At 49.3% G+C, this 25,678-nt stretch overlaps 1 protein-coding gene across 14 annotated transcripts in view; it reads right to left on the bottom strand.

The window, feature by feature from the left end:
- Positions 1–25,678, bottom strand: part of fgd4a (FYVE, RhoGEF and PH domain containing 4a) — a 340,499-nt gene that overhangs the window by 88,963 nt on the left and 225,858 nt on the right. For 11 of the 14 annotated variants that reach the window (XM_038779936.1, XM_038779947.1, XM_038779939.1 and 8 more), the window contains one exon: positions 20,961–21,134. In XM_038779936.1, coding sequence (XP_038635864.1) covers positions 20,961–21,134 — 174 coding nt within the window. Of the gene's footprint in view, positions 1–20,960; positions 21,135–21,349; positions 21,375–22,425; positions 22,464–22,666; positions 22,695–25,678 lie in introns of those variants that run through there. The other 3 variants (XM_038779942.1, XM_038779944.1, XM_038779940.1) reach the window with 3 other exon arrangements.

The following is a 25,678-nucleotide window of genomic DNA, read 5'->3' on the forward strand; positions in this document are numbered from 1 at the left end:
ACACACACTTACATGCACACACACATACTTACATGCGCACACACACTTACATGCACACACGCACGTACTTACATGCACACACACGCACAAATAGACAACTTCAGAATTTGCAGCTGCTTGTGGAAATTATCTGAGCTGCACATTGGGATCACATTTCAAATCAAAACCACATGAAACTTTCACTTCCCTATGAAGTATGCAAATTGAAAAGGGGAAAAATTTGAAAAAGGCCAATAATCAGGAATGAGGATCGCAATCTGTGATTAATGTCTACCCATTCATAGTCATGCAGGCAGCATATAGTGATCAGCAGTCTGGTGCTCGGTGCTGCTGACTGCTTACACACGTTATCTGTGGGGCCCAAATTCGTAAGAAGCTGGCATAATTTAAAGTTAACTTGCGCTACTTACAGCTAATGTGCATCTCTTAAAGCAGAGATGCATTTTGGCTGGAACAGTAACTGGAACTGGTTAAAGAGGAGTTTCTGAGCATAAAGAGACATGGAAATGGCACCCATAACAGAAAGCAAGCCCCAAAGGTTTCCCATCCGGAACTGCAGGCCGTGGTGCAGAGGGTGGACAGGAGGAACCAGACTGTCCTTCCTGGAAAGAGGCCCTCAAGACAGAAACTACAAAGGCAGTGTATGCACAAAGCTGCCATTGTCAATACCAGCAATCTCGCTCCAACGGCCTGGATTACGTGTTCCAAATTTTTCAATGACTTCCATTTTAAGGTTCGTGAATGCATCTTCACAGGCATGTCCTTGCAAACAGCCTTGCACAATTCTTTACTCACCAGCTTCCCCCCCCCCCCCCCCCCCCCCCGGTCAACAGTCTCACCAAGTGCAACTCTCCACAACCTACCTCACCCTCTCACACTTGGGAATGCTGCAAGCCTTACACCCACATCTCACAGCTTGCACACAATTGTCTGCTACTCAGCTGTGAAAGGCACACCACCCAAACATCTTGCATTACGGGCAGCACGGTAGCATGGTGGTTAGCATAAATGCTTCACAGCTCCAGGGTTCCAGGTTCGATTCCCGGCTGGGTCACTGCCTGTGCTGAGTCTGCACGTCCTCCCCGTGTGTGCGTGGGTTTCCTCCGGGTGCTCCGGTTTCCTCCCACAGTCCAAAGATGTGCGGGTTAGGTGGATTGGCCATGCTAAATTGCCCGTAGTGTCCTAAAAAAGTAAGGTTGGGGGGGGGGTTGTTGGGTTACGGGTATAGGGGGGATACGTGGGTTTGAGTAGGGTGATCAGTGCTCGGCACAACATCGAGGGCCGAAGGGCCTGTTCTGTGCTGTACTGTTCTATTATACTCGCTGTCACATTTACCTCACTCTCACAGGACAAAGTGATCCATAATTGGAGGTAGTAGTACCAAACTAGCGAGGGATAGGTACGGCTCCATGTCTCATCCTCTCATGCGGAATACTGTGCTGAAGATATTGGTGCGGCGACATGTCAGATTGTGGCCAGCAGTAAGGCTGAAACCATAGAGAATGACAGTGCGCTCCCACCTAATCCACCCCCTCACCCACAATCTCTTCCAGGCTAGGAGAGGCGCAGGTTAAAATCTTTTGCTCTAAAATAGCATCTATAGGCGTCAGATTAAAGTTATTCACTGATTGATGTTATGATCTGCCGACTCTGCATATTTCTGGGGAACATTAGGTGTGTGCCACTAACCCCTCATCAATAAGCACCCATCCACTTTGCATCAGAAATGTTTGCCTGTGCTGCAAACTCCAATTTGGAACATTTACGTTGCTTCGTAGCACACAATAATCCAATTATTCCCCAATCCCAGCCTCTGGCCCCTTCTGAATGAGAATATTGCAAAGTGAAAATTGGATGTCAGGATTTCCTACATCACAACATTGACCTGAAAACTACATCACAGCAGCTGACACGCCTGAGAGAAGCAGGTTTGTTAGGCTGTGACAGGCACTCTATAAACCAATGGGTGGGCACAGTAGAATCAAGACCATGCCATCAAGGGAGGAGGCTGGACGGGAAGCTGGGAAAGGGGCCACAAACCATTAAGAGGGAGGAGGTGGTGAGGGGTTGCAAGTGGCAGACCCCAAAATGGTGTTTGCACCACATGCCCACACTTTTTGTTTAGAAAATATTCTATTAAGGCATTTATAATTACAACAAATTTAACCATGAGTTATCATCAAGAATAAATCAATATAACCAACAACCCCCCCCCCCCCATCAAACCCCAGCCAACATGGCTTACACAAACAGGACCTCCTTCCAAAGCTCCCTATCCACTGGTTTTCCTAACCTTACTCAAACCCCCATGCCACCCCCCCCCCCCCCCCCCCTCCCCCCAACCCCGGCTGCTGACAGCTTAATTTTTCTCAAAGAAGTCGGTGAACGGCTGCAACCTCCGAGCAAACCCCTCAGAGTGAATTTGATTTTCTCGAGTCTGCGAAACCCCGCCATGTCACTAACTCATACCCCCAACTTCGGGTGTTCAGAGTCCCTCCATCCTAGTAGGATCCGTCTCCGGGCCACCAGGGAGGCAAAGGCCAGGATATCGGCCTCTCTCACCCCCTGGGCTCCCGGATCCATATGCACACACTTAATGATGCAAAGTGTTCTGGCTGGAGGCTAGATGCATATGGATGAGGGGCTAGTGACACACCTAATGCTCCCCGGAAATATGCAGAGTGGGCAGATCATAACATCAATCAACGGGAAACCCCAATTTGACACCAGAAATGCCATTTTAAGGCAAGAGGCCTCATCTTCGTCCAGCTGAAGCAATAGGAGGAAGGAGAGGGCTAGAGCATTACGGGAGAGGTGTGCATGTGTGAGTGTGTGTGTCTGGGAGGGGGTGGGGGGAGTTGGTGGTGATAAGGAGCCGAGAAACAGGAGGACATCAGGGCCCATGATTTCTCTACCTGGTCCTGAATGCTGGTGGACTCCCCCGGTGGTCAAGCCAGCAGGACTGTCGCTTTAGCACCAATGGTCGGCTATGATGGTTTGCAAGCTCAGCACCTGTGGTTGCACTGTGGAATAATGACTCGGATGCCAGCTGCTGTCCTTTAGTGGCTGAAATACTGAGCGAACAGATTGTCGCAGAATGAAAGAATTGTGATTGCTGCCAGGCAGGCCAGCTTGACGTACTGTGTGTGGGCATACACAAATTGCATAATCAACAACTGTGGTAAACCCCAGCACTTGAGGTACAGTGCTCGCAAAGTCACAGGTACGTTACCAATGACACCCTGCAGCATGAGGAAGCCCACTATTCCTGGTCTAGTCACGTGCATGCCCCACCAACATCTCCCTGTTCAGGAGGAATAAAGAGCGTCTGTCATCTCTGATGCAGCAATGAATAACAGACTGGCCGAAGTTATGTATGTCACCAGCATCAGCCTAGATAGACCCCAATGCAAAGAAATTGAGGGGCACAGTCACATTTACAGACATTGGTAATTCTCTCCTTGCCCTGTTCTGTGTCGACATGTCTGGGTGCAAGAAGTTCTGCAATCGTCTTTTTTGTAAAGCACTGATTTTGCACACATTGCTCCTGACTTTGGTGGACATAAGAAAAGTGCCGTGGAAGACTCTCGGTGGATATATGGCCTCTTGCCGAGGGCTGATCTCCTTTTCTCTGCCTCTGTCTGGGAGCAGTTTGTTCCCTGCAGCGACTGCTTCATCCTCCTCTAATGCTGCACTCCACTTTGGATATCACCTATTTTACCCATGACTGTGAGAAAGTCACTCCACTTTGGATATCACCTATTTTACCCATGACTGTGAGAAAGTCACTCCACTTTGGATATCACCTATTTTACCCATGACTGCGAGATCTGCAGTGCAGCAAACGAAAAGGAAAGTGTTGAATTGGACCCCTCTGGAAGGCCGCTGCCGTAGACTCGACATGTATGCTGAAGCCGTCAGAAGTCGTGTCAATGCCGGATTCATCAGTCACATTCACAAGGCAGCCCCGAACGTCACCCAAGCACAGCGCAACGCCATCCGCGCTCTCAAAACCAACCGCAACATCGTCATCAAACCAGCAGACAAAGGAGGGGCCACCGTCATACTGAATAGAACGGACTACTGCAAAGAAATATACCGACAATTCAACAACCAGGAACACTACAGACAGTTACCCACAGATCCAACCAAGGAACACATCCGTCAACTCAACAGACTGATCAGGACCTTGGATCCAGAACTTCAGAGCACCCTACGTGCTCTCATCCCACGTAATCCCCGCATTGGAGATCTCTACTGCCTCCCGAAAATACACAAGGCCAACACACCAGGCCGTCCTATCGTTTCAGGCAATGGGACCCTGTGAGAACACCTCTCTGGCCACATCGAGGGCATCTTGAAACCCATCGTACAAGGTGCGCCCAGCTTCTGTCGCGACACGACCGACTTCCTACAGAAACTCAGCACCCATGGACCAGTTGAACCAGGAACATTCCTCGTCACAATGGATGTCTCGGCACTCTACACCAGCATCCCCCATGACGACGGCATTGCTGCAACAGCCTCAGTCCTCAACACCGACAACTGCCAATCTCCAGACGCAATTCTGCAACTCATCCGCTTCATTCTAGATCACAACGTCTTCACCTTTGGCAACAAATTCTTCACCCAGATGCATGGAACAGCCATGGGGACCAAATTTGCACCTCAATATGCCAACATCTTCATGCACAAGTTTGAACAAGACTTCCTCACCACACAGGACCTGCAACCGATGTTATACACCAGATACATCGATTACATTTTTTTCCTTTGGACCCACAGCGAAGAATCACTGAAACGACTACACGATGAGATCAATAAATTCCATCCCACCATCAGACTCACCATGGACTATTCGCCAAATTCTGTTACATTCTTGGACACACTCATCTCCATCAAAGGCGGTCACCTTAGCACTTCACTTTACCGCAAGCCCACAGACAACCTCACGATGCTCCACTTCTCCAGCTTTCACCCGAAACACATTAAAGAAGCCATCCCCTATGGACAAGCCCTCCGTATACACAGGATCTGCTCAGACGAGGAGGAGCGTATCAGACACCTACAGATGCTGAAAGATGCTCTCGTACGAATGGGATATGGCGCTCGACTCATCAATCGACAGTTCCAACGCGCCACAGCAAAAAACCGCACCGACCTCCTCAGAAGACACACACGGGACACCACTGACAGAGTACCCTTCGTCGTCCAGTACTTTCCTGGGGCGGAGAAACTATGACATCTTCTTCGCAGCCTTCAACACATCATCAATGAAGATGAACATCTTGCCAAGGTCATCCCCACACCCCCACTACTGGCCTTCAAACAACCGCGCAACCTCAAACAAACCATTGTTTGCAGCAAATTACCCAGCCTTCAGAACAGCGACCACGACACCACACAACCCTACCAGGGCAATCTCTGCAAGACATGCCAGATCATCGACTCGGATACCACCATTACACGTGGTAACACCACCCACCAGGTACGCGGCACATACTCGTGCGACTCAACCAATGTAGTCTACCTCTTACGCTGCAGGAAAGGATGTCCCGAAGCGTGGTACATTGGCGAGACCATGCAGACATTGCGACAACGAATGAGTGGACATCGTGCGACAATCACCAGGCAGGAATGTTCCCTTCCAGTCGGGGAACACTTCAGCAGCCTCACGATAGCATGGTGGTTAGCATCAATGCTTCACAGCTCCAGGGTCCCAGGTTCGATTCCCGGCTGGCTCACTGTCTGTGTGGAGTCTGCACGTCCTCCCCGTGTGTGCGTGGGTTTTCTCCGGGTGCTCCGGTTTCCTCCCACAGTCAAAAGATGTGCAGGTTAGGTGGATTGGCCATGCTACATTGACCGTAGTGTCAGGTTAATGGGGGGATTGTTGGGTTACGGGTATACGGGTTACGTGGGTTTAAGTAGGGTGATCATTGCTCGGCACAACATCGAGGGCCGAAGGGCCTGTTCTGTGCTGTACTGTTCTCTTCTCTGTCTCAGTCAAGGGCATTCAGCCTCTGATCTCCGGGTAAGCGTTCTCCAAGGCGGTCTTCAGGACACGCGACAACGCAGAATTGCCGAGCAAAAACTTATAGTTAAGTTCCGCACGCATGAGTGCGGCCTCAACAGGGATCTTGGATTCATGTCGCATTACATCCACCCCCCACCATCTGGCCTGGACTTGCAAAATCCCACCAACTGTTCTGGCTTGAGACAATTCACACCTCTGTAACCTGTGATTATCCCTCTCCCTGCATCTGTAATTATTTGATTACCTGCAAATGCTCGCATTCCAAGCATTGTCCAGCATCTCTGACTTTGTCTATATAAATGTTTCTGGAACATACCTCGCCATTCACCTGAGGAAGGAGCCGCGCTCCAAAAGCTCGTGTTTGAATCAAACCTGTTGGACTTTAACCTGGTGTTGTAAGACTTCTTACTGTGCTCACCCCAGTCCAACGCCGGCATCTCCACATCATGTGAGAAAGTGGCCTGGACAGGATGTTTGCAGCCACAGCCAAGGCCTTCTCAATGTGCAGCACCACTTCCTGCATTCTTCACTGACTGTAACTCGGTCCTCATCAAACACTTCCACAAACTCAGAGCCAGTCGCAAATAATTAGCAGTAATCTGAATTTTGTTGATGATCCCTTTAAATAGCACTGGTGGGAATTCTTCATGCTGCTGAACAGCTCACTGTGTTTAACAGAGGGGTTAGGTGGAGCAGCGTGTTTAACAGAGGGGTTAGGTGGAGCAGAGTGTTTAACAGAGGGGTTAGGTGGAGCGGTGTGTTTAACAGAGGGGTTAGGTGGAGCAGTGTGTTTAACAGAGGAGTTAGGTGGAGCAGAGTGTTTAACAGAGGGGTTAGGTGGAGCAGCGTGTTTAACAGAGGGGTTAGGTGGAGCAGTGTGTTTAACAGAGGGGTTAGGTGGAGCAGTGTGTTTAACAGAGGGGTTAGGTGGAGCAGTGTGTTTAACAGAGGGGTTAGGTGGAGCAGTGTGTTTAACAGAGGGGTTAGGTGGAGCAGTGTGTTTAACAGAGGGGTTAGGTGGAGCGGTGTGTTTAACAGAGGGGTTAGGTGGAGCAGAGTGTTTAACAGAGGGGTTAGGTGGAGCGGTGTGTTTAACAGAGGGGTTAGGTGGAGCAGAGTGTTTAACAGAGGGGTTAGGTGGAGCAGTGTGTTTAACAGAGGGGTTAGGTGGAGCAGTGTGTTTAACAGAGGGGTTAGGTGGAGCAGTGTGTTTAACAGAGGGGTTAGGTGGATCACAAAAACCAAAAATGGCAGCTGTTGTGTTAAATCACAAACTTGTTCAAAGGATAACTGCCACCTCAGTTTTGGAAGGGCAACCAAGAGTCCACACCGAGTTTGGCCGAAACAAACAAACTTACTTTATTTACAATTTACTATTATACACGGCTCCAGTAGTTCCCTACTGGGTCTTCTCTCTAGCCAGTGTTGAAACTAGCTGGCTTTCCAAATGGATAATTATACACTTGTTAAGAGGTCTCTTCCCCATAATGAGGGGAGCTAGTATTTGGCAAGGGCCACAGGGGAGTTAATTGTTCCATACGTCGGCGACTTGCGGGTTATAACACTTAGTTTCCTTTTGAGTGCCATACTTTTTCAGTTCCTTCCACAACAGTAATGAAGAAACAAGCTGAAATTTAGAATAAAAACTCATTGTCACAATTAAATGGAACTCCATTGCACCCAAGTTAAACGTTGGTCTGGGTCAGTTTGAACAGCAGCCTCCCCAGCTCTGCTCCTCCCCCCCCACCCCCCCCCCCCCCCCCCCCCCCCCCCCCCCCCCCACCCCGCTAGGTTCACAGGGAAGATTTTGCTCTTACTCATGTTATGATGTTTGTAACCTAAGAACTCCTTTAGGAGTTTCATTATCCCTTCCATGTTGACCAATGGGTTTGAGATGCAGAGGAGCAGGTTATCCACGTAGAGTGAGACTCTATGCTCTCTGGCTCCCCTTTGGATACCTCTCCAACCCTTTGCCGCTCTGAGGGTGATCGCCAGTGGCTCTAATGTCAGAGCAAACAGTCGCAGGGACAATGGGCATCCCTGCCTCGTGCCTCTGTGTGGCCGGAAATATCCAAAGCTGGTGGTCTTTGACCGTACGCTCACCATGGAAGCGCTGTACACGAGGTGAACCCTGGCCCAAACCCAAACAGTTCCTGTATCTCTATGAGATACTTCCATTTGGCGCTGTCGAAGGCCTTCTATTCGTCCAAGGATATATCACCTCTGGTGTTCTCTCCCCCCATGATCATGTTCAGCAGGCGCTTGATGTTTGCTGTTAGCTCTCTGCCCTTGACAAAGCCCGCCTGAACTTCCGCAACTACCTCCGGCACACATCTCTTCAGTCACCTCACCAGGGCCTTCGCCAATTTCTTGGTGTCAGTATTAAGGAGTGAGATGGCTCTGTAAGACCCAGAGTCTGTCATGTCCTATTCCTTTATAAGGATCTGTGATATTGCGACCTGAACTAGCATTGGTGGCAGGGTTACCCTCAAAAGCAAGTCAGCGAACATATCCTGCATGTGTAGGGCCAGTGCTGGCACAACGTTTTACAGAAGACCGCCAGAAATCTGTCTGGCCCCGGTACCTTCGCCGCCTGCATGGAGGTGATGCTCTCCATGACTACCCCCAGTTCTAATGGTGCTTCCAGGTCCCGTCTCCTATCTTCTCCCATGTACAGTCCATCAAGAAACTGCTTCATCTACGACTCCCCCTCCGGGGGCTCGGAGCTGTGTAGCTCTCGGTAGAAGGTTGTGAAGGCCTTGTTTATCTGCTCTATTGCTGCAACTGGTCTGCCACTCCTCTCCTTTACCTGAGCTCTTTTCCTTGTGGCTGCCTGCTTTCTCAGCTGGTGAGCCAACCCCCCATGTCTGGCCGAGCTCGTGCACTGCTTTTCCAGCGGAGAGCAGGTTGAAGTCCATTTAAAAAAAAAAAAATTTTGAATTCTCCTTTTTCACATTTTCTCCCAAATTTACACCCAACAATAAACAATAATCAGTAACGAATGTAGTGTCAATCCCATATCAATAACAATGATCCCATCCTTCCACCAAACCCCCAAACATTAGCCCGCATGTTAACATAAACAAATGACAAAAAGGAATCAGGAATCACCCATAGTCACCATTAACACATACAGTCCTCCTCCCCCCAACCCTCCCAGCCCCCAACCCCCCTAATGTTCGATGTGATCCAATTCCCGAAAGAGTATTATGAATAATTCCCATGAATTGTAGAACCCCTCCATCCTTCCCCGCAGTAAGATTTGACCTTTTCAAGCTTCAAGAGTTCCAGCAGGTCCCCCCGACACGCCAGGGCACAGGGTGGAGAGGTTGATCTCCCCTAACAGGATCCGCCTTCGGGCGATCAACGAGGCGAAGGCTACAACATCTGCTCCCCGCCTGTTTCCAACCCCGGCTGGTCCGACACCCTGAATATGGCCTCCCAAGGGCCCGGGTCCAGTTTCACATGAACCACTTTAGGGATTACCTTAAACACTTCCTTCCAGTAATCCTCCAGCTTCGGACAGGACCAAAACATATGAACGTGGTTTGCGGGGTCCCCCCGCAACGTTCACACACGTCTTCCATCCCCTCAAAGAGCCGGCTCATCCTCGCCCTTGTAAGGTGCGCTCTATACACCACCTTCAGCTGTATCAGCCCCAACCTTGCACACAAGGTAGAGGGGTTCACCCTCTGGAGAACCTCACACCAGAACCCCTCCTCCATACCCTCTCCCAACTCTTCCTCCCACTTTGCCTTGATCCCTTCTAGCGGCGCCTTCTCCTCCTCCAAATAGCCACGTAAACCGCCGATACTACTGCCTTCTCCAGTCCCCCTGTTGTCAGCACCTCCTCCAGCAATGTGGAAGTCGGCTCTACTGGGAAGCTCTGTATCTCCTTTCTGGAAAAGTCTCAAACCTGCATGTAAGGTCAAAGTCCATTTATAGTTTTTTTCCCTCTCCACCAGTAGTTCCACGGTCAGGGCTGTGGTGCACAGCTGGGCAATATCCAGTATGGGGTCCACCAGCTGTTGCCTAGCCACCCTGTTCTTCCTTTCTTTGAGTACCCTGTACACAATAATTTTCCCTCTTAGCATTGCCTTGAGTGCCTCCCAGAATGTGGAAGGTGAGACCTCCCTATTCTTGTTCCAGGTTACATACCCATCAATGGCTCCTGATATCTGCTCACAATGTATTATCGACGAGGAAGGCCATGTCAGATGTTGATCTTAGTGCAGACTCTGTGGACCTGGGAGAAGAAGGAGAACTCCTCTCTTGGGTGCAAGGACCTCCATGTTCCACTGCCCATTTGCTCCATGAAGGCATTCAGCTTGCTTGCCATGGCCTGACTGTTTTCCCACCTTGGGGCTGGATCTGTCCATCTGTGGGTCTTGTGCGCAGGTGACGTCATCCCCCATAATGAGTCGGTGGGAGTCGATATTGGGGATTTCTGCCATGGTTTTCTTTATGAATTCCACATCATCCCATTTGGGTGCGTACACATTTAAAAGTACCATTGGTATTCGTCCAGCACACCACTAACCATGACGTACAATCCCCTTGCATCCAGAACAGTTCTGCCATGAATGCCATCCTCTTATTGAGCATATTTCCCTCTGCTTGTTAGTGGAAAAAATTGTTCTTTTAATTTTAATACTTATGCTATATGCTGTCAGATATCTTCCAATGATTTTCGGTGGCGGGGGTGTATGTGCTGAGCGGTCGCAGGATAGGTGGCTGTCCTCATGGAAGTTTGGAATAGTAACCACAATGTTTATAAACACTATGATTGACAGCTCCTCACAATATCAAAAGGAGCTAAGTGCTTTCAGCTATGAATAAAAGGAAGTGAAATCACTTAGCTCCTTTTGATGTGGTGATGGACTTTGGGTAGGCTCCTTGATCCACCTCAGGGTCCACCATGTCAGGGCCATGCTTGGGCAAATATGGACCAAAGTCTGCCAAGAGGATTTCCTGCTGTGGGGGTCGATGCATAATTGGGGGTTTAAACCCTCTTCTAGCCCGTTAATCACATTTAAGCGGAGGGAAATCAGTGATTTGCATCCTCCCACTGGTGCAGGGGGTAACGGACCAAGGCCACTTAGTGGTAGATCAGAGTATTGCAATGTGGTTGGTGCCAGATTTTTCAGGGGACGCTCCATTCTCCGCCTGATTGGGAATCCCGATCACGCCGTCGGGCAATGGAGAATCCACCTCTGCAGCTTCCTAATAAAAACAAGGAAAAACCTCAAAAACTGATCCATCAAAGAAAGGACGATGCCAGGTAGAAGATGTGCTGCACAGAGTGTCTTATAGATTTGTGTGAAGACACTAGGATTTGGAATTTCATTGTAACTCAGTGAGATTGAAACCTAATTCTAAACTGGGGAGGAATATGGAAAGGGGTCAGAGTAGATGAAATTTACCATGGTTAACTGTCAAGTGTTACACAAACATGCCCCGCGAATAGTGTGAGTTTGCCAAGTGTGAAGTTGAAAGACACATTTAGGGGCTGTTGATTTTCAATGTTTAAATGATTCCAAGGTTTTACCCAAAAGTCATGCATAGGAAGACCTTCACGTCATAACATTTATATTGACTTTTGCTGATTTTAACCTACACCTCTTGTTCTAGCACTTATACAGATAACAAAGACTATTTCATCCATCTTGCATTTCACAGCAACTGGATGTCTCAAAGTGCTTTCCAGTTAAAAAGGCATTTGTAAGTGTAGTCACTGTTGTATTGTCAGAAACTTGTGCATTCAACTAGAAATAATCAACAGTTCCCAATCCAGGTATCCACTTGTATTTTGAATAATTCATGTATTTCACCTCCACTTCCCCAAGTACAATGTACTGCCCTCTCTTTGTGAAAACACTCCTCCCAACATCAGCCATTTACTTGTGCTCCGACAAGTTTTTTTAGAAGTATAACTCCAGATCAACATTTTCCGCACTAAGATCACTCTCAGATGACTGCATTCAAGAGCAAAAAAGACCAAAGCTTTTCCTTGACAACAGGCTCAGCAATGGGGAGGTGATTGAACTCAGCCTGATTGACAGGATTCGTTTTTAATTGGACAGACTTGCAGAGCGAGCAAACAAGTGGCAGATGGAATACAATGTGGAAAAGTGTGAGGTTGTGCACTTTGGTAGGAAGAATAGAGGCATAGACTATTTTCTAAATGGGAAAAGGCTTTGGAAATCTGAAGCACAAAGGGACTAGTTCAGGATTCTCTTACGGTTAACATGCAGGTTCAGTTGGCAGTTAGGAAAGCAAATAGAATATTAGATTTCACTTTGAGAGGGCTAGAATCCAAGAACACGGATGTACTGCTGAGGCTGTATGAGACCCTGGTCAGACCCCATTTGGAACACTGTGAGCAGATTTGCACCCCGTAGCTAAGGAGGGGGCCCAGAGGAGGTTCACAAGAATGATCCCTGGAATGAAGAGCTTGTCATATGAGGAGCAGTTGAGGTCTCAGGGCCTGTACACGATGGAGTTTAGAAGAATGAGGGGGACCTTATTGAAACTTACAGAATACTAGACTTCCGGTGGCGGCCATGTCCGAATAGGTCACACACACGGCAGCACCCGCTGGGACCGGAGTTTTGGGCCTTTAAGCAGAGTGGCAACGGCACTTTGGCGGTGATTCCCGGCGTGGCAAAGGACGCTGGAGAGGTTCCCCCCACAGCTGTATGGAGGGAACCAGGAGCGGGGCCGTTAAAAGAGCGATTGCGGGGAAACGAGAGGAGCGGGTCCGGGAGGACAAAATGGCGGCCGGCGTGGGCCCAGTGGTCGAGAGAGCAGCAAGAGTTCCTGAGAAGCTGCTTCACAGAGCTGAAGGCGGAGATGCTGGCCCCTATGAAGGCCTCCATGGAAAAGATGTTGGAGACTCAGAAGGTCCTGGAGAAGGCGATTAAAGGGGTGGAGAGGAAGGTATCTGATAACGAGGATGAGATCCTGGGCCTGGCGGTCAGAGTGGAGGCGCACGAGGCCCTACACAAGAGATGGCAGGAGAGACTGGATGACCTCAAGTATAGGTCTAGGAGTCACAACCTGCGGATTCTGGACCTCCCTGAAGGTGCGGACGCAAGCACGTATGTGACTACAATGCTGGGGACGCTGATGGACGTGGGGGCCTTCCCTTGGAACTGGACTGGACGCATAAGCGAACCAGAGCGAACCACCGAGGGCGATGGTGATGAGGTTCCACCGCTTCACAGACAGGGAGCGTGTCCTGCGTTGGGCAAAGAAGGAGCGGAGCAGTAAGTGGTAGAACGGCGAGATTCGCATATACCAGGACCTGGGGGCTGAACTGGCGAGGAGGTGTGTGGGATTCAACCGGGCTAAGGGGGTCCTCCACAGCAAAGGGGTGAAGTTCGGACTCCTGCACCCGGCGAGACTTTGGGTAACGAAACAGGACAGGCACCATTATTTTGATACACCGGACGAGGCATGGACATTTATTAAACATGAAAAGCTGGACTCGAACTAGGGGGCAGCTGCACGAGGGTGAAACACTCTGGTGGGGATGTGTAACCGGTTGTTGGTCTGATGTAAGATTCGCAGGAAAATTTTAAGTTGTTCGCTTTTCTTTTTCTGGGGTTTTTCCCTTTTTTTTTCTGTGTTTCTCTCAGGGCGCGGGGGTAACACCCGGGTTGTGTTTTTCGTTGCACGGGAAGAATGTGGATGGCTCTTGTCCTCTTACCCTGTGGGGGAGGGGGGGTTGAGGGCCCGAAGGAGGAGACAATAGTGATTGGGGATAGAGGCGGGACTGCCAGGGTCAGCTGACTTACAGAAGCGTAATGGGGAGGAAATCAGTGCCAAGCGGGTGCTTGGCATGGGGGGTTGAAACTGGGGGATGGGGCACTGCTTTACTGACTGACGGGGAGCCAACTGTTGGGGATGGCGTTTGAGGCCAATGGCCGCCTCTTCCACTTCCTCCGGGTCCCCTTTGGCGTCACGAATGGGGTTTTGGTGTTCCAACGAGCAATGGATCGAATGGTGGACCAGTACGGGCTGCTGGCCACGTTTCCGTACTTGGATAACGTCACCATCTGCGGCTATGACCAGCAGGACCACGATGCCAACCTCAACCGATTTCTCCAGACGGCCCAGAAGCTTAACCTCACATACAACAAGGAGAAATGCGTTTTCCGCACAACCAGGCTAGCCATCCTCGGCTATGTCATGGAAAACGGAGTCCTGGGTCCCGACCCGGACCGTATGCGCCCCCTCTTAGAACTCCCTCTCCCTCATTGTCCCAAGGCCCTCAAATGGTGCTTGGGATTCTTTTCGTATTACGCCCAGTGGGTCCCTCAATATGCGGACAAAGCCCGCCCATTCTTTAAGGCCACATTTTCTCCCCTGTCAGCTGAGGCTCGCCAGGCCTTCAACTGCATCAAGGAGGACATTGCCAAGGTGGCCATGCGGGCAGTGGATGAATCTGTCCCTTTCCAGGTTGAGAGCGATGCCTCAGAGGTAGCTCTTGCAGCCACACTAAATCAGGCAGGGAGACCAGTCGCATTTTTCTCCCGAACCCTCTCCGCTTCGGAACTTCGACACTCCTCAGTCGAAAAGGAAGCACAAGCCATTGTGGAGGCTATTCGTTACTGGAGGCACTACCTCGCAGGTAGAAGGTTCACCCTCATCACCGACCAAAGATCGGTTTCCTTCATGTTTGACAACTCGCAAAGGGGCAAAATTAAAAATAACAACCTTCTGAGGTGGAGGATCGAACTCTCCACTTACAATTACGATATTATGTATCGACCGGGGAAGCTCTACGAGCCCCCAGATGCCCTGTCCCGCGGGACGTGTGCCAGCGCACAGAGCGACCGATTAAAAGCCATCCACAATAGAACATAGAACATAGAACATAGAACGATACAGCGCAGTACAGGCCCTTCGGCCCTCGATGTTGCACCGACATGGAAAAAAAAAAAACACTAAAGGCCATCTAACTACACTATGCCCTTATCATCCATATGCTTATCCAATAAATTTTTAAATGCCCTCAATGTTGGCGAGTTCACTACTGTTGCAGGTAGGGCATTCCACGGCCTCACCACTCTTTGCGTAAAAAACCCACCTCTGACCTCTGTCCTATATCTATTACCCCTCAATTTAAGGCTATGTCCCCTCGTGCTAGCCACCTCCATCCGCGGGAGAAGGCTCTCGCTGTCCACCCTATCTAACCCTCTGATCATTTTGTATGCCTCTATTAAGTCACCTCTTAACCTTCTTCTCTCTAACGAAAACAACCTCAAGTCCATCAGCCTTTCCTCATAAGATTTTCCCTCCATACCAGGCAACATCCTGGTAAATCTCCTCTGCACCCGTTCCAAAGCTTCCACGTCCTTCCTATAATGAGGCGACCAGAACTGTACGCAATACTCCAAATGCGGCCGTACCAGAGTTTGGTACAGCTGCATCATGACCTCATGGCTCCGGAACTCAATCCCTCTACCAATAAAGGCCAACACACCATAGGCCTTCTTCACAACCCTATCAACCTGGGTGGCAACTTTCAGGGATCTATGTACATGGACACCGAGATCCCTCTGCTCATCCACACTACCAAGAATTTTACCATTAGCCAAATATTCCGCATTCCTGTTATTCTTTCCAAAGTGAATCACCTCACACTTCTCCACATTAAACTCCATTTGCCACCTCTCAGCCCAGCTCTGCAGCTTATCTATGTCCCTCTGTAACCTGCAACATCCTTCCGCACTGTCTACAACTCCACCGACTTTAGTGTCGTCTGCAAATTTACTCACCCATCCTTCTGCGCCCTCCTCTAGGTCATTTATAAAAATGACAAACAGCAACGGCCCCAGAACAGATCCTTGTGGTACGCCACTCGTAACTGAACTCCATTCTGAACATTTCCCATCAACTACCACTCTCTGTCTTCTTTCAACTAGCCAATTTCTGATCCACATCTCTAAATCACCCTCAATCCCCAGCCTCCGTATTTTCTGCAATAGCCGACCGTGGGGAACCTTATCAAACGCTTTACTGAAATCCATATACACCACATCAACTGCTCTACCCTCGTCTACCTGTTCAGTCACCTTCTCAAAGAACTCGATAAGGTTTGTGAGGCATGACCTACCCTTCACAAAACCATGCTGACTATCCCTAATCATATTATTCCTATCTAGATGATTATAAATCGTATCTTTTATAATCTTCTCCAAGACTTTACCCACCACAGACGTTAGGCTCACCGGCCTATAGTTACCGGGGTTATCTCTACTCCCCTTCTTGAACAAAGGGACCACATTTGCTATCCTCCAGTCCTCTGGCACTATTCCTGTAGCCAATGATGACCTAAAAATCAAAGCCAAAGGCTCAGCAATCTCTTCCCTGGCTTCCCAGAGAATCCTAGGATAAATCCCATCCGGCCCCGGGGACTTATCTATTTTCACCTTGTCCAGAATTGCCAACACTTCTTCCCTACGCACTTCAATGCCATCTATTCTAATAGCCTGGGTCTCAGCATTCTCCTCCACAATATTATCTTTTTCTTGAGTGAATACTGACGAAAAGTATTCATTTAGTATCTCGCTTATCTCCTCAGCCTCCACACACAACTTCCCACCACTGTCCTTGACTGGCCCTACTCTTACCCTAGTCATTCTTTTATTCCTGACATACCTATAGAAAGCTTTTGGGTTTTCCTTGATCCTACCTGCCAAAGACTTCTCATGTCCCCTCCTTGCTCGTCTCAGCTCTCTCTTTAGATCCTTCCTCGCTTCCTTGTAACTATCAAGTGCCCCAACTGAAACTTCACGCCTCATCTTCACATAGGCCTCCTTCTTCCTCTTAACAAGAGATTCCACTTCTTTGGTAAACCACGGTTCCCTCGCTCGACCCCTTCCTCCCTGCCTGACTGGTACGTACTTATCAAGAACATGCAATAGCTGTTCCTTGAACAAGCTCCACATATCCAGTGTGCCCAACCCTTGCAGCCTACTTCTCCAACCAACACATCCTAAGTCATGTCTAATGGCATCATAATTGCCCTTCCCCCAGCTATAACTCTTGCTCTGCGGGGTATACTTATCCCTTTCCATCACTAACGTAAAGGTCACCGAATTGTGGTCACTGTCTCCAAAGTGTTCACCTACCTCCAGATCTAACACCTGGCCTGGTTCATTACCCAAAACCAAATCCAAAGTGGCCTCACCTCTTGTTGGCCTGTCAACATATTGTGTCAGAAAACCCTCCTGCACACATTGTACAAAGAACGACCCATCCAATGTACTCGAACTATATCTTTTCCAGTCAATATTAGGAAAGTTAAAGTCTCCCATAACAACTACCCTGTTACTTTCGCTCTTTTCCAGAATCATCTTCGCCATCCTTTCCTCTACATCTCTAGAACTATTAGGTGGCCTATAGAAAACTCCCAACAGGGTGACCTCTCCTTTCCTGTTTCTAACCTCAGCCCATACTACCTCGGAAGAAGAGTCCCCATCTTGCATCCTTTCTACCACCGTAATACTGTCCTTGACTAGCAACGCCACACCTCCCCCTCTTTTGCCCCCTTCTCTGACCTTACTAAAGCACCTAAACCCCGGAACCTGCAACAACCATTCCTGTCCCTGCTCTATCCATGTCTCTGAAATGGCCACAACATCGAAGTCCCAGGTACCAACCCATGCTGCCAGTTCCCCTACCTTATTTCGTATACTCCTGGCATTGAAATAGACACACTTCAAACCACAGACCTGAACACTGCCGCCCTCCTGCGAAGTCAAAACTGTGCTCCTGACCTCTCTACTCTCAATCTCTCGCACCCCAAAACTACAATCCAGGTTCCCATGCCCCTGCTGAATTAGTTTAAACCCCCCCAAAGAGTACTAACAAATCTCCCCCCCAGGATATTGGTGCCCCTCAGGTTCAGATGTAGACCATCCTGTCTATAGAGGTCCCACCTTCCCCAGAAAGAGCCCCAGTTATCCAGAAATCTGAATCCCTCCCGCCTGCACCATCCCTGTAGCCACATGTTTAATTGCTCTCTCTCCCTATTCCTCATCTCACTATCACGTGGCACGGGCAACAACCCAGAGATAACAACTCTGTTTGTTCTCGCTCTGAGCTTCCATCCTAGCTCCCTAAAGGCCTGCCTGACATCCTTGTCCCCTTTCCTACCTATGTCGTTAGTGCCAATGTGGACTACGACTTGGGGCTGCTCCCCCTCCCCCTTAAGGACCCGGAAAACACGATCCGAGACATCACGTACCCTTGCACCTGGGAGGCAACATACCAAACGTGAGTCTCTCTCGCTCCCACAAAATCTCCTATCTGTGCCCCTGACTATTGAGTCCCCAATTACTAATGTTCTACTCCTTTCCCCCCTTCCCTTCTGAGCAACAGGGACAGACTCCGTGCCAGAGGCCCGTACCCCATGGCTTACCCCTGGTAAGTCGTCCCCCCCACAAGTATCCAAAACGGTATACTTGTTACTCAGGGGAACGACCGCAGGGGGTCCCTGCACTGACTGCTTCTTCCCAGTCCCTCTTACAGTTACCCATCTATCTCCAGTCTTTGGTGTAACTACTTCCCTGAAGCTCCTATCTATGACCCCCTCTGCCTCCCGAATGATCCGAAGTTCATCCAGCTCAAGCTCCAGGTCCCTAACACGGTTTTTGAGGAGCTGGAGTTGGGTGCACTTCCCACAGATGAAATCAGCAGGGACACTGACGGCGTCCCTCACCTCAAACATTCTGCAGGAGGAGCATTGTACTGCCTTCCCTGACATCCCCTCTAGATTAAAAAAAAACAAGAAAAAGAAAAGAAAGGAAGAGCTTACCTGATATTACCTCAAACCCTGATCCCGCTGAAAGGTAAGCAAATTTAAAGGCACTCACTCACCTTCACGACAGGCCCCTGCTCCCGCTTCCCAACCACCGTGGGGTGGGGGGGTTGGTTAGAGGAGGAGGTAGGGTGGGAAACACTCACAAAGTGTTTCGGGTTTAACTGTCACTTGCCAACAATGACCTCGCCACTCGGCTCGCCCACTACATTAAAGCCCGAAATCTGCCTTTCTCCACCGAGGAGGTAAAAGCCATCACCAGGGATTGCCCGATCTGAGCGGAGTGCAAACCGCACTTCTGCAGACCAGACAGGGCCCACCTGATCAAGGCTTCTAGGCCCTATGAACGCCTCGCTTCGATTTCAAAGGGCCACTCCCCTCGACTAACAGGAATATGTACTTCCTGAACGTTATAGACGAGTTCTCCCATTTTCCCTTTGCTATCCCGTGCCCCGATATGACCTCCCACACAGTCATTAGGGCCCTGCATAGTATCTTCACCCTGTTTGGTTTCCCCAGCTATGTACACAGCGACGGGTTTGTCCTTTATGAGCGACGAGCTGCATCAGTACCTGTTCGGCAAGGGCATCGTCTCGAGCAGGACTACCAGCTATAATCCCAGGGGGAACGGGCAGGTGGAGAGGGAGAATGCGACGGTCTGGAAGACCGTCCTACTGACCCTCCGGTCCAGGAATCTCCCGATCTCCCATTGGCAAGAAGTCCTCCCTGACATGCTCCACGCTATTAGGTCCCTCTTATGTACCGCTACCAACTAGACCCCTCACGAGCGGCTCTTTATTTTTCCCAGGGACACTACCACAGGGGTTTCGCTCCCGGCATGGTTGAAGTTACCGGGCCCAGTACTCCTCCGGAAGTACGTCAGGGCGCACAACACTGACCCACTCGTAGAGAAAGTGCTCCTACTGCATTCAAACCCCCAGTACGCCTTCGTAGAGTTCCCTGACGGCCGTCAGGACACTGTATCCCTCCAGGACCTAGAACCTGCAGGATCCAACCCCCCTACTACCACCGCCGAGGTACCCCTCACACTACATCCCACCCAACTCGCCCCCCCACGCCCCCGCACCTACCAGCTCGCTACATTTTTTTCGTGCGCCTGGGCCAGCTAGCTCCCAGCGCCCCCAGTCGAACCAGACGGGTACGAAGCTCGGGCGGAATCGCCCCAGGAGTCTGCCATCGTACACCAACCGACGGTGCTCATCCAGCTACCAGAAGGGGCTGCAACCCTGGTGCTCCGCCGATCACAGCGGACAACTCGGCCACCGGACAGACTCAATCTGTAAGCCTCCACCCCCGCCGGACTTGATTTTTTTACAGGGGGTGAATGTGGTGAATCACAGTAGCGTAATTCACACTGTATTACACATGCTGTACTATGTCTCTGTAAGCTCGGTACATGAGCAGTTGCGCTGCTCTGCCACTAGGGGGAGATGCACTGGGAGTGTATGGGAGTTTGTACTGGGCTCCACCCTTGGCTCCACCCACGGCTCCTCCCCCTAACCGGAAGTATAAAGGTTGATGCTGAGAGCCTGCCTGCCCAGTTCATCTAGAGTTCATCTTGTCACAGGCAGGCTCTGTTGTAAGACGATTAAAACCACTGTTCACTTCTAACCACGTGTCGCGTGAATTGATGGTCTCATCACGTTGTAAACTGAGAACTGAATCATACTGCTGTTAAGTCTTCTGGGGCAGTAGCTAGGACAGAACCAGGACTTGATACTGTTAGATTGGAACATGATTGTCCTTTTTTTGTATGTAGAGGGCTATTCTATTAGAGGATTCAGGAGGAAAAAACATCTTTATAGCGAGGCCACCACTGCTCCATCTATTCACTATTATAAATCCATCAGCTCCAAATACCTTGCTTATCTCCTTCTTTCCTGCAGCACCACATATCATATCACAAAAATCCTACCACGGAAACATCCTTATTATTTTCTTAAATGACCTGTCCTGTGACATAGGTGAATTTGAAATTAATTCTGAACAATGAACTTCACACACCACTACTCCATAGTTTTCCACTTTCAGCATCTCCTTTCTCATTTGATGAAAGTTACGGGAATCACTTACCTTGAGGCTTTGGACTGGTGTCTGATATGGCTGCACTTGGGGTACTTTTCCCATTTATGTCCTGAACATGGTTTCCTGTTGTGCTCCTGAAGGTTTGCTGAACTGGCTTGGAAATATTCGGCAGACTGGGCCTATGCTCTGATGCAGGCTTCTTTAAACGATTGAAGCTGTTGGCTGAGGATAAAGACAAAAGATTCAATATAAAGGTCAATTGGGGTCAGCATTCTTTGTATGCCAATTTGTTTTAGATTTCCATCTATTTGGAGGTGTATAAAACTTGGTATATTAACTGTAAACATTTTGTTGCTGAATCACAGAATTCTTGCAGTGCAGAATAATGCTATTCACGCCCAATGTGTCTGCACCGTCTCTCTGAATGAGAAATTCACCTTGTGCCATTCTCCTTCCTCTCCTTCTCCCCTTAACGCTGCACATTCTCCCTTTGTCAGATAATGGTCTGATTCCACTATTGAATGCTTTGATTGAATCTGCATCCACTACACTCTTGTCAGAGCATTCCAGACCTTAATCACTGGATGTGTGACATCGCTTTTGTTTCTTTTGCCAATTATTTTAAATTTGTGCCCTCTCGCTCCCAATCCTCAATACCTTCAAAGCAGAAAATGATTCAATCCACTGGTCTCTCCATTGTAGTACAGCAGGTGCAGGGAAGTAAATGTGACATGTTTATTGCAAGGCAAATCAATTATAGAATTAGAGAAGACATATTCTCAATGCTCTCAATTCAAATAAATTTCATTTTGGATTAATTCCAGATGAAACCTCTTTTGAGTAGCTTACTGGCAAAAATTTTGAGCAAGGTGTTTTCATATATGTACAATGCCCTCAACTAATTTTAGACTGCTCGCAGAAAGATGCAGTATCCCAATATATAGATCCATCCTTTTTTAAATTTAAATAACTTCATGTTGAAGACACACCTATACCATACATTCCGATTACACAAGCCCAACAAGTCCTTTATATATTTTATTTTTGAGTTCAACAGGGAATCATAAGCTTTCTTTCATTAAACATCCGTTTTGTTTCACTTCAAATAGTTAACATACTGAAATGAGCTCGGCTATTTGACAATGTAAATGTTTATAATGAAGGCAGTTCTCTACACATACGATTGTGACCCAAGGGAAAATATGTGATGTTTCTGATTGATCCATGTCGTAATTTTTGTCCTACACAATGTTTCAAGACTAAGGGAATACTAAATGTCACAGCATGGGTCATTGTATACTGGGAAAAATATAACCTTATTTACAGCTGTTTATGGATTTGCTAAACATTTCCACCATGCTCTGTCCTTCTTTTAGACTTACATGGATTTGTCATTTTTTACTCTTTAAAAATGACTGGCGAGTGCAAAACATAAAAATAAATTGTGTCTGCAAACGCTTATGCTCGAGACAATCAATAATAGTCCAGGTACAATACAACAGACCTCACTTACCCTCGCTCTATCTATCCCACGAGCAATAAAAGGGTCATGTCTTCGATTAGATTCACTATGAATGCCAGTAGGATTAAATTATCAGTAACAGTTTGAGTCAATGTGAAGACAGAAAGGTTTAATGAGCTTAAGGTCTTAGTGTGTGCCTGCACTCTATGTTAAAACTGCAATCTACTTAAAAATTCCAAGTTACAGAAACTTAAAAACAAAACTAAGAACAGAGTGAATATGCCTACTGTACCTGCATCACACATGTTGTTTCATCACAACGTACTGCGCCAGAACTTTCCACAACCCTAGGCAAGTTGTTCCAGTGCAGCTACAGCACTGGCATCTACCCATCAATGTGGAAAATTGCCCAGGTATATCCACAAAAAGGAGAAGGGGGGCGGGGGGGGGGAGATGGTTGAGGTTGTTGAAGGTCAATCATCTCAGTCTCAGGACATTACTGCAGGATTTCCAGAGTATGGTTGTTACACACACGGGACTGATTCTCCGTAGTCCAAAGACAAAATCGTGATCAGTGATTGGGCGGAGAATGGATTCAGATGCTGGAATCGGGGCCGGCGACGGTTTGACGGCAGTCCCTATGCTCCGCCCCCTCCGAAAAGGTGTAATTGTGATGAGCACCACGCGCCCTTTCAATGCCGTTGGTGTGTCATCGGCTGGCCCACCTGTGATGCTCGGCCCCGTTGGGCCAAGTTCCCAACGACGAAGGTCACATGTGGTCCCAGCGTGCTGGCTGCGGACAGTGTCAGCGCCGCCACACTCAGCCGTGCCGCTGCCCGGTGGGGGGGGGGGGGGGGGGGGGGGGGGGGTGCTTGCTAGGGCTGGGGAGACTGGTGGGGGGTGGCCATGGGGTGGGCTGTGGGGTCGCGGTTGGCGGGTTGAGCTCATGCACGGCTGATGTCATGTTTTACAGGGCGATTGGTGCAGGACGTCAGCCATGCGCATGCGCGGCCCGGGACCCGGCCATTCTCAGCGCGATCCGCACGAGTTTCATTCGGCCCCGGTGCTAGCCCCTCACCAGTACCAGAATTGGTGCGGGTTTTGTGCTGGTTTTTCTGTCATGGAACTCCACACGTGCTCCACTGGCGTCAACACCTAGTCTCAGAAACGGAGAATCCAGCCCACTATCTTTAGCTGCATCATAAGATGTTTGCTGATGATTGCACAACCCTTCCATGCTGAGTGGGCACCGTGGGGGCTGGGGTGCTTTATCTACCCCTTTAATCACCGTCTTAATGTTTTAAGTGTCCTTTGAAATTTGTTTTTGTTTGATACCGTATCCCTTTACAGAGCTGCCTTTTTAAAAAATCTCTTAATTTGTTAATTTAGTTTTCATGATTTTCTATAAAATAGGATGATTGCAGAATGTTCAGCATCATTCACGACTCCTCAGTATTCATATGCAACAGGACCTAGACAAAATCCAGGTTTGGGTTGATAAGTGGCAAGTAACATTCATACCACACAAGTGCCAGGCAGTGATCATCTCCAACAAGACAGAATCTAACCATCTCTCCTTGACATTCAACGGCATTACCATTGCTGAATCCCCTTGCAACAGCATCCTGGGTATTATCATTGACCAGGAGCTGAACTGGACCAACCATATAAATATTGTGGCTCCAGAGCAGGTCAGAGTCTGGGAATTCTGCAATGAGTAACTCACCTCGAGACTCCCCAAAACCCATCCAGATCTACATGCCAGAAGATTGGAGTATCCACTTGGCTGCATTTGTGTGGCTCCAACAACACTCATGAGGCTGCTCACCATCCAGAACATGACAGCCCACTTCATGGGCACCACATCTACCATCAGCAACATTCACTCGCTCCACCAACAACACACAGTGGCAGCCATGTGTACCATCTACAAGCTGCACTTCAGCGAGGCTCCTTTGACAGCGCCTTCCAATCCCATGACCTCTGCCATCTAGCAGGACAATGGCAGCAGGTGCACGGGAACACCACCATCCCCAAGTTACCCTCCAAGCCACACACCATCCTGACTTAGAAATATATCACCATTCCTTCACTGTTGCTGCATCAAAATCCTCGAACTCTCTCCCCAACAGTACTGTAGGTTTACCTACACCGTATGGACAGCAGCTGTTCACGAAGGCAGCCCACCATCACATTCTCAAGGGCAATTCGGGATGGTTAATAAAAATGCTACCGTTGTCGCTGGCAGGGAGGGTGCAGACTGTAAAGATGACAATCCTCCCTCGATTTTTGTTTACTTTTCAGTGCCTCCCGATCTTTATCCCACAGTCCTTCTTCAAAAGAGTTAACGGGCTGATCATGAGCTTTGTCTGGGCGGGAAAATCCCTGCGGGTGAAGAAGGCGATATTGGAGAGGAACCGCAGCGAGGGAGGGCTGGCTTTGCCGAGTCTGATCAATTATTACTGGGCGGACAACATCGCTATGATAAGGAAGTGGATGGTGGGTACGGGGTCTATTTGGGAGCGGGTGGAGGCGGCTTCATGCAGGGGCTCCAGCTTGGAAGCCCTGGTCACGGCTCCTCTACCGCTGCCGCCGGCCAAGTACACCACCAGCCCGGTAGTGGTGGCAACCCTGAGGATATGGGGCCAGTGGAGGAGGCATGTGGGGGAGATGGGGGCGTCTGTCTGGGCGCCAATCTGCGACAACCATCGGTTTGCCCCCGGCAGTATGGATGGGGGGTTCCGAGTATGGCGGCGAGCGGGGGCGGGAAGGGTGGGTGATATGTTCCTGGAAGGGAGCTTTGCGAGTTTGAGGAGCTTGGAGGAGAAATTTGGGTTGGTAAGGGGAAATGATTTTAGATACCTACAGTTGCGGGACTTTGTTCGTAGACAGGTCCCGTCTTTCCCACGCCTCCCGCCAATGGGGATCCTCGACAGAATAGTCTCTGGGAGGGAAGAAGGGGAGGGCAGAGTCTCGGGTATATATAAGGTGCTCATGAGGGAGGAAGGGTCCCAGACAGAGGAACTGAAACTTAAATGGGAGGAGGAGCTAGGCGGGGAAATGGAGGATGGGCTGTGGGCAGAGGCCCTGAGTAGGGTAAATTCGACCGCGACACGTGCTAGGCTCGGGCTGATCCAATTTAAGGTCGTTCACCGGGCCCATATGACGGTGGCTCGGATGAGCAAATTTTTTGGGATAGAGGACAAATGCGCTAGGTGCGCGGGAGGACCAGTGAACCATGTTCACATGTTTTGGGCATGCCCTAAGCTGAGGGGGTACTGGGAGGGATTTGCGGGGGTCATGT

Source organism: Scyliorhinus canicula, chromosome 20 (genome assembly GCF_902713615.1).
Source record: "Scyliorhinus canicula chromosome 20, sScyCan1.1, whole genome shotgun sequence".
In the NCBI taxonomy this organism is placed as follows: Eukaryota; Metazoa; Chordata; class Chondrichthyes; order Carcharhiniformes; family Scyliorhinidae; genus Scyliorhinus; species Scyliorhinus canicula.